The sequence below is a fragment of the Nyctereutes procyonoides genome, unplaced genomic scaffold (genome assembly GCF_905146905.1).
Source record: "Nyctereutes procyonoides isolate TBG_1078 unplaced genomic scaffold, NYPRO_anot_genome, whole genome shotgun sequence".
Lineage (NCBI taxonomy): Eukaryota > Metazoa > Chordata > Mammalia > Carnivora > Canidae > Nyctereutes > Nyctereutes procyonoides.
Genome location: NW_026575146.1, coordinates 26,978,520 through 26,992,407, shown reverse-complemented (window position 1 = coordinate 26,992,407; position 13,888 = coordinate 26,978,520). Strand labels below are relative to the sequence as shown.

General features: G+C 34.6%; 1 protein-coding gene across 2 annotated transcripts in view; it reads left to right on the top strand.

Annotated features, from left to right (window-relative positions):
* Window positions 1-13,888, top strand: part of TBC1D32 (TBC1 domain family member 32) — a 209,355-nt gene that overhangs the window by 105,533 nt on the left and 89,934 nt on the right. For both annotated transcript variants that reach the window (XR_008662516.1, XM_055310422.1), the window contains exon 23: window positions 1,826-1,914. Coding sequence is in view for 1 of the 2 variants with exons in the window: in XM_055310422.1 (XP_055166397.1) it covers window positions 1,826-1,914 (89 nt within the window). In the remaining variant the exon portion in view is untranslated. The remainder of the gene's footprint in view (window positions 1-1,825; window positions 1,915-13,888) is intronic.

Below are 13,888 nucleotides of genomic sequence, written 5' to 3'. Positions count from 1 at the left end.
TTACTGGCTGTCACAGTGTGAGCTTAGAGTTCAGATAATTGGATGGATTTCAGTCACATTATGCTAGTATCCTACTAATGAAGAGAAATCTATAGTAATCCTTCCAGAAGCTACTGTGCACAGAACTGACAGGCAGATTCTTTTTTCTCAGATAAGAGAAGGCCAGTGATACATAATTCTAGATTAATCTGTGGAGATTTTGGTAAAAACAGTGATAATTTATTAAATTATTTTAAGCAGTAAAAAGTATTTACCTATTTTAAGAAACACCTAGAAAATAAGTTTCTCCATATATATACCACAAAGATTACTTAATAGTACCCAGGTACCTGGACAAGTCAAGGAGACCTCCATGGCTCTGTCGTTGTAGCTAATCAGGACTGTCAGAAAAGAAATTAGGAAAAAGAAGAGAGTCGGTAAATAATTGTGAATCTGAATGTGAAGCTGGGAATATGAATGAGTTACTTAGCTCATGTTTTATCATAATGTTTGAAACAAGGAGTGCCCAGTTAAGAAGCAGACAAAATGACAGATTTTAAGATAGCAATCTTTTTATTCTTCATTATTAGGCAGTTTATTTAATGTTTGCTGATTAGAGACTCTTGTGCTAAGGATTTGCACATTTTTACAAGGTATGTGTAGAATAATAAATGCATTCCTAAGTGTTAGGTATAAACTTTTATTGTACAAGTTGACTCAAAATTCAGTTTTTACTATATTTCAATTAGTATTTTTCAGAAGTTTTTCAATTAGTATTTTCAAATTTTGCAAGATTCATTATTTCCTCAACCTTGCAAAGTCATTTCCATGCTTCTTATTCATTTGATGATATGACATATGTACTATCATCCACGTAGACATCTGTAAATATTACATGACTTCACTGCCTAACAAAACTTTCCTTTTGACTTACTGGTCATAGAAATGTCTTCAGTTTGAGCTTACTGGATGATAGCAAGTTTCTTGGTCAGGAAAATGAACGAGAGAAACAAGTATTCATCTATGAATAAATTTCTTAGGCCTAAGCTCAAAGATACACACAAAGCAGGGCATTATAAAAAGACTTGTAGAGAATGCTTGAAGTTGTATGGCAGGCTTACATTATTAGGACATGGAATGGCTGGTGGCACCTGGGTAATCAGGTTCTCCCTGTACGTGCATCATGATACTTAATAAAAGCCTGGCTACACATTGCAACAACTTGGTGAATCTTTTAAGAGGATATTAATATCAGAATCTTACCCCAAGGATAGTGACTTAATTGGTCTAAGATAGAGCCTAGGCATTGTTTATATATATATGTGTATGTATATATATATATATATTTAAAGTTTTCTAGGTGATTCCAATGTGTTCAACCAGGGTTGGAAACCACTGATTTACATGAGCAGATACCATCAACAACAAAATCTCAGCTAAATCTCAGCTGCCAGATAAAACTTTTCAAATCCACTGTTCATGCTTCACATTTGTGGATTTCATATTGGTTTTTCAAAGTAGTTTACATTTTTAGCAGTTTGATCACTATTTAGCTGGTTGCATGAGTTGTGCACACAGTACCAGAATGGGGTATAAGTTAGTGATTCTCTACTTTAGCTAAACATGAGATGGCTCATTTCAAGAACTCTGATAAATCTTAATGCTCAGACACACCTAGACCAATAAATTCAAAATCTCTAAGAATGAGGCATGGGATTAGTAATTTTTTTTTTTAACTACCTTCTAGGTGATCAATTGTAAAGCCAAGGTTGAGAACTAAATCTAAACAAATCTTTGATTTGGTCTTTACATTGTATGTAGTCTTACTCAAGTCTTTCTTTTTCAGGATATTCTAGATAGACTTATAATTTTGAATTCAGAAGCTAAGATTCGTTCTTTATTCAACTATGAACAATCACACATCTTTGGTCTAAGGTAAGGTGCTAAATTTTACCTGAGGTACATTTTCTATTCTGTAGAGATAGTTAAGGATATGTTCTATATGCTTTCAAAAAGCATTTAAAATGAACTAATTTTTAAAGCATGTTTAAAGGTAAGTTGTAACTTTATAGACAAAGTAAATATCTATTAGGGTTTATATAATGACTTTTGTCTATTTTGTCTACATTTAGATTCTGTATTATGACCATGTCTCCCACTTTTGTTTAATTTACAGACAAAATGCCTTTGCATTTTGCAGACTCTTCAGCTTAAGAGTCAGCTGGTTCTTTCCAGTATTTCATGGGACTTGGACTCCTTCTATAATAGACACTTGAAAGAGGCCTGAAAATGCATGATTTGTCTTTTTTTTTTTTTAAGATTTATTTATTCATGAGAGACAGAGAATGAGAGAGAAGCAGAGACACAGGCAGAGGGAGAAGCAGGCTCCTCACAGGGAGCCCGATGTGGGACTTGATCCTGGATCCTGAGATCAGGCCCTGAGCCAAAGGCAGACGCTCAACTGCTGAGCCAGGCGTCCCATGCAGGATTTATCTTGAGGCTCAAATTTTGCTCCTTGATGTTAACCATGACTCCTTAACCTCAGTTTTCCCAAGGTTTAAATATTTTTGGTCATATATAGATCTATAATTTGTTTTTCTATGAATTGCCACTTTTATAAACAGCTGAATTAAAGAGATTTCCAGTTTTCATAGGGTTTGTGATTCTTCTCCCTTCCCTTGCCCCCCACTTTCTACTGGCAAAATAACTTTTTTAGGCAACAGGGAGGGAATCCCTGAGAATACTCTACCTAAGAAATAAAGCAATCACTTTTCTAAAATTAGAGTCTTTGGTGGTAGTGTATATTATACTCAAACTTTTTTTTTTTTACCATTAATAGCTGAGTTTCATTTTTGGACTTTTTAGTTCAAAGAAGGTAGGAAAAACTATAGCTATCTTATTTCTTTGAATGGTGTGCCCTTTATCTTAAAATGTATTTTCACATTACATTTTAACTTTCCATGTATAGCATCAGATACATCATATACCAAGCAGTGATGAAGAATACTAGGAAAAAAAATCTATTCAGTAGAACTTCTTTCTGCATAGCAAGTATATTTCTGAGTTTTGTAGTTATAGAATATAGATTCTGGCCTCTTCACTGATACAGTGAGTGAATGTCTTTCTGTTTTTTTGTTTTGTTTTGTTTTTTTCCTTGCATAAAGGATGGCATTTTTCTCTAGTAATCTTGTTAAAGAATAATAATAGGATTTTAAGTCATGTAAAAAGCTATCTAAGAAGTAAAATGCTCCTGGGAATAAAATATATTAATTTGCATAGCATGTGATTTTTTCGAATGGAGTGCAATATCCAAATGGAGTCATTCTGTTCTACATGAGAAAACTTGACCTTGCATTGTCGATACATGTAATAGAGTTGTGTAGTATGGTGGTTTAGATTAGCAACATAGACTATGGAGCCAAGACTAATTGCTCTTTACTAGTTGTGCGAGTTGAGATCTCAGTTACCATCTGTAAAATGGAGGAAAATTATATTATTTTCTTCAGTTATGAGAATTGCCTAGGATAAATTAAAAGAACTTACTAACAGTGCTGGCTGTAGCAAGCGCTATAAAAATGTTCGTAATTGATGTAGTAGCAATAGTACTTCAATTGTTTTTTTATATCTGCTTGCTCTATATGACTTTTTTGTTTGACTAGGAAGTAAATTTTGTCTTAATTCTTTCAGTACCCCAGTAGTCTTCTACATGCTGCCAAGTAATTTGCTATGTTACAGCATCAGCAATAAGAGAAAGAAAAAGACCAAATCAGTTTCTGAGGAAAAGTTTGTATTTTATTTTTTGTGCTTTTTAATATTTTTTGACAATATGCTTATTTCATTGTGTTTCAAAATTTATGCTCATAATATTCAGTTGTATTTTTAAGTCATACATTTGAGGTTAGCTAATTTACTTTCTTCTACTAATTTCAGTCTAGCATTAGTCATTGGGGCCCAATAGTGATAATTTATATCATAGCTTTGTATTCTGTAAATCTCATGTTTCTCTGTGTTTGGATTCTTACCTGTTTCTTTACTTTCTACAGTTGTTTTGTTTCTAATTGTAGCTTTATTGTGCTGTTCCTTTAGTAGATCATCTCATGAGTGTATTTGCCTTCTACATTTAGCATTGCTTGTTCCATTCACTTTTTCCCCTAGTGAATAAGGGTAAGTTTAAGACAGTTTCTGTAGGTTTGCCGCAGCACTTAGATGAGGCTAATTCAGGACTTAATGAATGAAATGTAGATTTTCACTTTTAAATAGCATCATAGTCTATATAAATTTTTGAATTTTAATTTGTTCAGATAGAAATCTTGTATGGTAAATGACTAATATATGAGAAGGTTGCTCCTTTGACTAGCCCTCCTATCTTCTTTGTTTCCACTTCTAGCCTATCCTTTTCTAATTTTGGTATTTGGGTGCAGACATGCCTTCATGTTTTATATCTTACAGTGAAGCACACTAAAAAAGAAATTTCCCTTGACCTCCCATCTCTGAAGTCACTGTCCTGTTTCTCTTCCTCTCACGATAACAAGTAATCTGTACAAACTGTCCCCACTCGCTCACCCCTCTTTACTTCTCAGCCCACTTAGACTTGATATTGACCCTCTACTCTCAGAGTTGCACATCCTGCTCAAGTTTCTTGTAGCTTCTATGGTAATGAATGTAATGAAGTCTTCTCTTTTTTATTCTCCTCTTATTATAACTATCAACATTTGATATAGTGGACCATTTCTTTCTGAGTGAAAGTTCTCTTTGCTTCTGTGACACTTCCATGGCTGCTGTTTTTTCTCTTTTGCATTCTCTAAGCAGTCTCTGGAATTTGGAGTACTCAGGACTTTGTCCCGGTTGCATTTTTTTCCTTTTTGTTCTGCCTCACATTCATCCACTGACACCTTTGCCTTTAAGTATCCTGTATGTCTGTGGGTGCCCCCCAAATTATATCCCTAAGCTAAATCATTATTCGGAGCTACCAAATTCAAAAAGACAACTCTCTCGTGACATCTCAATTCATACATTTCTCAGACATCACAAACTTAACATGTCTAAAACTGAACTCTTGGAGCTCCTCCCACAAAAACAAACAGAACAGAAACAAATTGTCTCTTTCCATCTCATTAAGTGGCCCAACCAACTATTCAGTTGCTCAGTCTTGAAAGTCATCTTAACTTTTTTTCTTTGCTTTTCAAACAGCGATTTATCTTTATTATAAAGAAATTAAACAACACAGGAGACTAAATTATAATACATGAAGTGACATTCTTCTTAACTCTGAAAGTAACATTTTTCAAAAAATTTAATTTCAGTATAGCTAACATACAGTGTTACATATTTGTTTCCGGTGTGCAATATACTGATCCAGCAGTTCTATAGTTAATGCTTTTTGAGTAAGTATAGTCCTAATCCCTTGCACCTATCTGAAAGTAACACTAACATTGAGGAAAATTATTCTGGACATCTTTCTGTATGTATACAGACAGAAGAATAGATATATGGAGATTATTTTATAAAAATGGAATTGTAATATAGTTTCCATTTTAAATTCTAACTGAATTTTATAGAAAAGGAAACTAGTGAGACAGAAGAAATTGCTGAATTTCAAATAACTATTTTTTTTACTCCAGGGATTATTATTTCCACAGAGATTCTTCTAGGTTACGAAGAAAAGAGTATGGAAAACATTTCAAGTGGTTTGAACATTATATTTCACTTTTAGACAGTCTTGATTGACTCTCTACTATGAAGGATGAGGACATTAATGCTCTCATTGGCCTCCCACCTTCCCTGTTTCCGCCTGCGTTGGAAGGATGTTCTTCTGCCATTTCCTAACCTGCTTCCTGAGTCCTCAATGTTATTTTCTTCTGTACCCAGGAGGGAGATTAAACTAATCTAGGTTTCTTAGTATAGTGACATGAGATATGCAGTACTTCTTTAATATGACTGCAGATTAATATTTATAATTTGTTAGTTTACTCTTCTCTGCTTCATTTACTCTGCCAATATTTATTGAGCGCTTGTTATGCACTGTGTTAGATGTAGGGGATGTAATGATGAGTAAATAATATGTGATGCTCATTCTCTTTAACCTTACTACCTAATGAGGAATAGGTATTAAGATAATAAAAAAGTGAGGTAATTAATGCAAAAAAGAAACACATCCTTATAAAGTTCCTCACCTTCCTATATTTTAAGTAACTGGCAGTTCCAGACTTCTTTATGTGGCTTTCAGGAAGCTCCATAATATATCTACACCTTTCCTGTATACACTCTTTTCCACCTTGCCTCAGCCTGAACTAACACTGAGTAGGTTAGACTTCTTATCTCCTCAAATTCAGTGTTTATTTTTGCCTCTATATCTATTTTTTTGGTCTTGAATATTGCTTTCACTTTTGTCATCTTATAAAAATTTGACTCATCCTTCAAGACAAGGCTTGCTTTATGAATTACTTCCTCCATAACTTATTATAACACACTTTGATCTTGTCCTTTTACTGCATATCTTTTGCCTTTATGGCCATTCCCACAAATTTAATACTTATTTATCTCCCTGACTAAAACTTAAACTTCCTGAGGGAATATCATTTTCTTTGCCTTCATGTCCATCAGATTGCTAGGTATTTTTTGGTTATTTGGTTAATATTTATTTGCTAAATCTGTTGGTTTTGTAGTTTGTTTAAGAAAGCTATACATTTATTAAAAAGTTTGCATGCAAATTATTTCCTTGAACATTGTCTTTTACAGACAGTGGTTAAGGTACCTTGGGGTTCATATCCTCTCTAATTTATTTTTTTTCCAAAGTTGAGGCTTAATTGAGGTATATAATGGATATATATCCACTTCAGGTTACAACATGATTCAGTATTTGTATAGATTGTGAAATGGTCACCACATGAATCTACTATTTGCCACCATATATAGTTACAGAATTCTTTTTCTTGTGATGAGAACTTTTAAGATTTACTCTCTTAGCAACTTGCAAATATGCAATACAGTATTAACTGTAGTCACCATACTATACATTATGTCCCCATGATGGATTTATTTTATAACTGGAAGTATGTTTTTTACTCTCTTTACACATTGTCTCCACCCCCCACCCCCCACCTCTTGCAATTACCAGTCTATTCTCTGTATTTATGAGTTTGGTTGTTCTGGGAGTCCACATGTTAGTGAGAACATACAGTATTTCTTTATCTGCCTGACTTATTTTACTTACCTTCAAGGTCCATCCATGTTGTTGCAAATGGCAAGATTTCTTTTTTTTTTTTTTTTTTGTGGCCGAACAGTATTCCATTGTATATATACTACATTTTCTTTAGCCATTCATCCATTGGTGTACGTTTAGGTTGTTTGCTTATGTTGGCTATCGTACGTAATGCTGCAATGAACATGGGGTGCATAAATCTTTCCAAATTCGTGTTTTTGTTTTCAGGTAAATATCCAGAAATGGAATTGCTGGATCATATGGTAGTTCTATTTTTAATTCTTTAAGGAACCTCCATACTGTTTTCCCTAGAGATGGCACCAGTCACCATTCCCACCAACAGCACAGCCATTCTGATAAGTGTGAGGTTGATATTATTCTGGATTTAATTTGCATTTCTCTGATAATTGGGATGTTGAGCATCGTTTTATGTAACTGTTGGTCATCTGTATGTCATCTTTAGAAAGATGTCTATTCAGATCCCCTACCCATTTTTTGAATTAGATTTTTTTTTTTTTTGGTGTTGAGTTGTATGAGTTCTTCAAATATTTTGAATACTATTAACCCCTTATGACATATGATTGGCATATATTTTCTCTTATTCTGTAGGTCGTTTTCTCATTTTGTTGATGATTTCCTTTGCTGTGCAAGTTTTTGAATTTAATATATTCCCACTTGTTTAATTTTGCTTTTATTGCCTTTGCTTTCAGTGTCACATACCCTGGAAACTTTTGGTCCTGCTCATCATGGCTTAGCAGTTTAAGATATTCTTAACCATCCTTAGGTTAGAGGAATGTTATGCTCATGCCTATATTATTTCAATATAAAAACTGTATTTCATGGAGAAAGAATTATATCATTCAATACTGAAAGTTTTCTATATATGAAACTACAAATTGATTTTTAATTACAGACTCTAGAATTGCATATTTTTAGCAACATACACAAGCAAGATAAACTCATTTGGGGTGCCAAATTGGCATTTAAATCTTTTTTTCCTAACTTCTTTATCCAAAACATTTTTATGTATGGCAAAAATTAGATCATATTGAGTTTCATTACATTAGAGATAAATATTAATAAGGTAAAAAGAACTTTTTAAAAACAATTTAGAGCTTAGAAAACAAATATATTTGTTTTTGTTTTATCTATTTGAGCAAAACTAAAGGACTGCTTAAAGGACGAGATTCTGTGTGGCTTAAAATTACTTTCTACTTCTAGCACAGAATCTATGTTTATCTTTTTTGGCAGAGCAGCTAGAAAAGATATTAGTTCATGGTCTATGTCACATCTACCAAACACTATTTTTTATTTATTGTTAATAAAGTAATAATGGTATATAGTCTAAAAAGCCAAATTGTATGGAAAAGCATTTAAGAATGTATAGTTTTGGGCAGCCCAGGTGGCTCTGTGGTTTAGTGCCGCCTTCAGTCCAGGGTGTGATCCTGGAGACCCGGGATCAAGTCCCATATCGGGCTCCCTGCATGGAGCTTGCTTCTCCCTCTGCCTGTGTCTCTGTCTCTCTCTTCTCTCTGTGTATTCTCATGGATAAATAAATAAAATCTTAAAAAAAAAAAAGAATGAATAGTCATCCTCTACCCATCCTTCTCTACTCCCAAGTACTAGTCCTCAGATGCTACCACTTTCAACTTCTTGAATTGCTGCTGCTTCTTTTTTTTTTTTTTTTGGTATTCATTTCTGGATTTTTGAGTAACATGTTTATACTATGTTTTGATTTTTTAAACTTTAGATTTCATTTTGTCTTTAGAGATTTAGAAGCTTAGGATTTAGATGTCCTCTGCTTTCTGTCTCTCCCTACTCTATAGTTTTATCACAAACCTGATTCACCATTAAGAGGTTATATTTTTATGTCTATATAAATATTATTTCTTTATGGGCCGAGTAGTATTCTATGACTATATTTTATTTTTCCTAGTACTTTATTTTTCTTGAAATTAATAATTGCATGATTTTACGCTTCCTTCATTTTTTATATATCTAGTAATGTATGCCTAGACTATCATTAAAAAATATACTGCTGCCTCTGCCACAGTATAGCCTAGCACTTATATAGTTCTTATTATGTCCTAGGTACTGATATTGGTTTCACATTTAAACTATTTCAGAATAACCCTGTGGTATAGGTACTCTTGTCTCCCATTTTTACAAATGACTCAACTGAGCTATAGAAAAGTTAAGCCATTTGCTTAAGGTGACACAGCTAGTAATTAGTATAGCTGGTATTGAACCCAAATAGTCTGGTTCCAGAGAATGTAATACCTGACCTATAACATTGTAGTGCTTTACAACATAAATGTCAAGGTGCCTTATAGTCATTCTTTCTAATTATGTTTTTATAGTCTCAAGATTTTCACATTCATGTCCTATTCACGTTTGGGAAACATACAATAAGCTAAAAGACATCAGGTAATATATTAGCTCTTTTCCTCGTATCACATCCCTTTGTTTCATTTTGTACTGCAGGATCTTTTGATTCTGTGTGTTAGCCCTCTGGGATTTCTCTTCATCATTCAGGGAACTGCTTTTTATTTCTCTTCTGAGCTGTATCCCTTTTTACCCTAGGATCCAATTTCCTGTTTCTTGGTTTACTCTTTTTTTTTTTTTTTTTTTTTTTTATGGAGACACTTTCTTAGTAAGAAAGGATGGTGTGGAAGTTTTTCAAGACTCATAAGGGATGGAAAATTCCATAAAATAACTTGAGTTACAAAACAAATGAATAGTTGTAAATGAGTAGGCCAGAGAAGCTAAAACCCAGGGTGACAAGGGGAGACCCAGAAGCAACTTGTCATGTATCAGAACATTCTAGAAGTACTGGGAACCAGAGTTACCAATGAGGATATAAATGGAAGTAGAGGACTAGGTAAAAATCTAAGACTTTCAATAATAGGGTTGAAATTAAAAGGTTCAGGTATGTCCTCACATTCTTTCTATTCCTACCCCATCCAGCTGGGTGATGGTTCTTTCTTTTTGGCAGAACATTGGGGGTTTACTTTCTGGAAATCATGAGTCAGGGGTAATTAGTGCAATTGAGAGGAAAGGGTATCATCCTGAAAGGGTTAACTGTTACTCTCTGCCAATTCAAGAGCTATTATTCCATTCTATTTTTCCTTTCCTATTCCTATTATCTCTCTTCTATTCTATTACTCCTTTCCTCCCCAAATTTACTTTTCTTAGCATTTAAGAAGACCTATTTTTTCCATTTGCTTAGTTTTCCCTGTATATCTAGCAGTCATATATCTCAAGATGTTCCTATAAAATATAACAATGTCAGATATTTACAGCTTACTGTGGGCCACTTAAAATATTTTGAGTCATTTAAGCCTCAGAGCATTAAAGCTCCAAACAACAGTGATAACAATAAATGTTCTTTCAGTAGCACATTATAATTTCCCTCCCACAAACAAAAGTGACCTGGTTCTCTTCCCTAACAGGGAGATCTGGAGTCTCTTCAGTGTTAGCATAAATTTCTTGATGATTTTCATTCCCTGTTAGTTCATTTACAGTCACTTTTATTCATATCCTTTAGCCTATAGACTAAATTACAAATCAACACCCTATGTAAAATTGGTGGTGAAGGAAATGAAAAAGGAAATCGGTTAATACACAAGTATTTGCTTAAACCAGAGCAAGGTTGAAAATATGGTTAGCTGCTATAGTCCTTGTCTCTACAAGTGGATATGAGGCTCTAGTTCATATTTATAATTTCTTTCCTCTGTAACTCATTCTGTTTTCCCTTGATACCCAACCACACTGAGCTGGTTAGGGTTTTTTTTTTTTTTTTTTTAATCTAGTAGGACAACCCCGAGCTTCCTTGGGTTCTTGAGCTTTCTAGTGGTTCTTGAGCCTTTAATGGTCTTATCTATATTGAGCTGCATTCGTTTTCCTTAACTTTTACGGCTAGTTATGGCAGTATTAGGAGGTACTACAAAGTGCTCTGTGAACACTATACTTGACTTTCCTGTGTCTCAGTTGCACAGTAGTAGGGTTTTGTTTGTGTGTTTGGCTGTTTATGATCATGGTGAATCCCTCTAGCATACAAAGTTACTTTATTTTACTTATTGGTCTAGGGTTTTGAGGAGCCTCAAAATGTTAGAGGAATATTGTGGTAGAAGTATAGAAGTATTCTTTTTTTGGAACAGTATCTCAAAACTATAGTCCTCTACCCTCATGCTGCATCCTATAGAGTTGAGAGGGTGAGAAAACCACAGAAAAATGATCATTTCTACTTCTCCCCCTTAGCTCCTAGACCCATATTACAGTTCTGAGAGAGACAGCACTATATATTGGTTGGTAGTTCAGAGTATATTGTAGGATAGCACATCAGTTTTGCAAGGTATTGTGTCCTTCACGAGGCCATACTGAGTTTTCAGCACGCCATTTCACTGCTATCTAAGATAAGCCACTTCAGGGAGGTGAGAGTACATTATAAGATCAGTGAATATTGTGTGTTGTTAGTTTCTTGGTCAGAAGTGGTGTTTATGGGTACCGTGACCTTCAGTAAGACATCACTATGTACAGAGTTGGTGAGATCTAGATTTGGTAGAGACTCATGGTGACCGTGGATGTCAAATTTCATATCAGGTTTAAGAAGTCATTTAATGTAATTAGCCTGCCACCAGGTAGCTGATTGGTCTCTCCAGACCATGTGCTATATTTTGAGTCCCATGTTGGTCTTTCTCTATTGCAACTTGGGCAGTCTATGGTAACTAGCTAGATCGTCCCTGACGAGAGAATTCATGTTGTTTAGATCATGGATATTTCCTATGTAAGTTTGGCTATTGTGCTAAATTAAGCCATGGAATCTATAAAACAGCACTTTTTACCAAGAAACTAACAACAAAAGAAGCACTGACCAAATGTCCACAATATTCACTAGTATTAAAATGTACCTTTATCTTGCTATCTTACAAGATACTCTGAATATGGTGTTTTTTAGGTATTGGGTATATGATTTTCCAAAACAAAGTTTTATATGCATATAACTCTACCTCCAGATGCAAGTGGTATTTATAAAGGATCAAACTGGCTCTGAGAACATAAGTAAGTTGTATGAACATGTGGCTCACACATTCATGACTCTACTTATGGCTCCTGGGAAGCTTTCTCTAAGTAGGTGACAAGGGAGTAAGAAAAAACTAAATCTGGTGCTGCATGATATGCTACCTGCTAGAATTGGGCTACTATAGCTTTATAGCTTTTCAGAGGGAAAATTTTGAAGTAGCATGTCTACCTATTTATTTAGTCTGGACAGAGATACGACTTCAGATATTGATATAAACTTATAGAACATGCCTAATGGCTATCCTGGATGGTCAGGGGCTCAGAGTAAAAAAAGATTGGAAGATTGGTTTAAGAAGATTGGTAGAAGAGGTATATAGATGCTCCTCTGATAATATATCCAGACTGAGATAATATTTTTGACTCATATCAAAGCCCTTGAAGGGGACTCTCTCCTTCTATAAAGGAGGTAAAATAATTCCTTTTGTTGATGGGTCAGTCTCTTTCCTTAGCTACCCTAGTGCTTGCTCAGATGGGCTTCCGAACCAAGTGGCCGTGATGACCAGTGTTGGAGATTATGTTCCTTAAACAAGAATATTTAACAAAGAGAACATGGATTCTCAAAATCATAGGAGATCTTGTGTAAATCTTGTAATGCTCTTATCAGCCATTACTGAGACTTTCATCAACATTGAATTGCTGGACTAAGGGCTCAAGTGATAGATTTTCCTGACTTGGAGCCTGCCTAGGTTTCAGAGCTTATTCCAGCCTTTGGGTCACATAAAGTTGAGGGTTAAGGGTTACTTGATAGGTAGTTCCGAGCAGCACACCCAAATGTGGCAGATACTGCTTCCAGAATTCAGAGAGGCTAAAATTATGCATTATGTTACTTTCTTCTTAATAAACAGAAGATTCAGTAATGCACTGTGCACATTGCATGTGATGTCTTAACATTCTAGGCTACAACAACTTAAGCGACTTAAACTTCACGGAGGTGGCAAACCTCTCAATTTGTTGTTTTTTTTTAATGGCTTTTTGTTTTTTTCTAATTTTTAAGTAAATTCTGTTTAGTTAACATACAGTGCAATATTGGTTTCAGGAGTAGAATTCAGTGACTCATCACTTAAATACAACACCCAGTGCTCATCACACAAGTGCCCTCCTTAACGCTCATCTCCTGTCTAGCCCATCCCCCGCCCACCTCCTTCCATCACCCCTCGGTTTGTTCTCTGTCTTTAAGAGTTTCTTAGGGTTGGGGCGCCTCGGTGGCTTAGTTGGTTAAGTGTCTGACTCTTGGTTTCAGCTCAGGTCATGATCTCAGGGTGGTGGGGTCAAGGCCTGGGTCTGGGTGGAGCCATGAGCCTCTGCTCAGCGTGAAGACATGTATTAAATACACATACTATTCTGAAATTTTTGCCTGTGTAACTTGCTGTTGATATTTTAATATAAACTAACTAAATTATTTTTAATACTTTTTGTCTGTTCATAAAAAATGGACAATTGGTTATATACATACTCATATTTACATTTTGAGATATGTTTTTCTGGTCATTTTTCTAGATCAATGGCTATAAAATAATAATCTGCACACTTCTATTTACTCTGTAAACTTGGCTTTAATATTATCTTTGGGCTAAAAAAAATTAGGCTTTTCCTTCCATGTTTAGTCTGACTGCTAGCTTATATAAA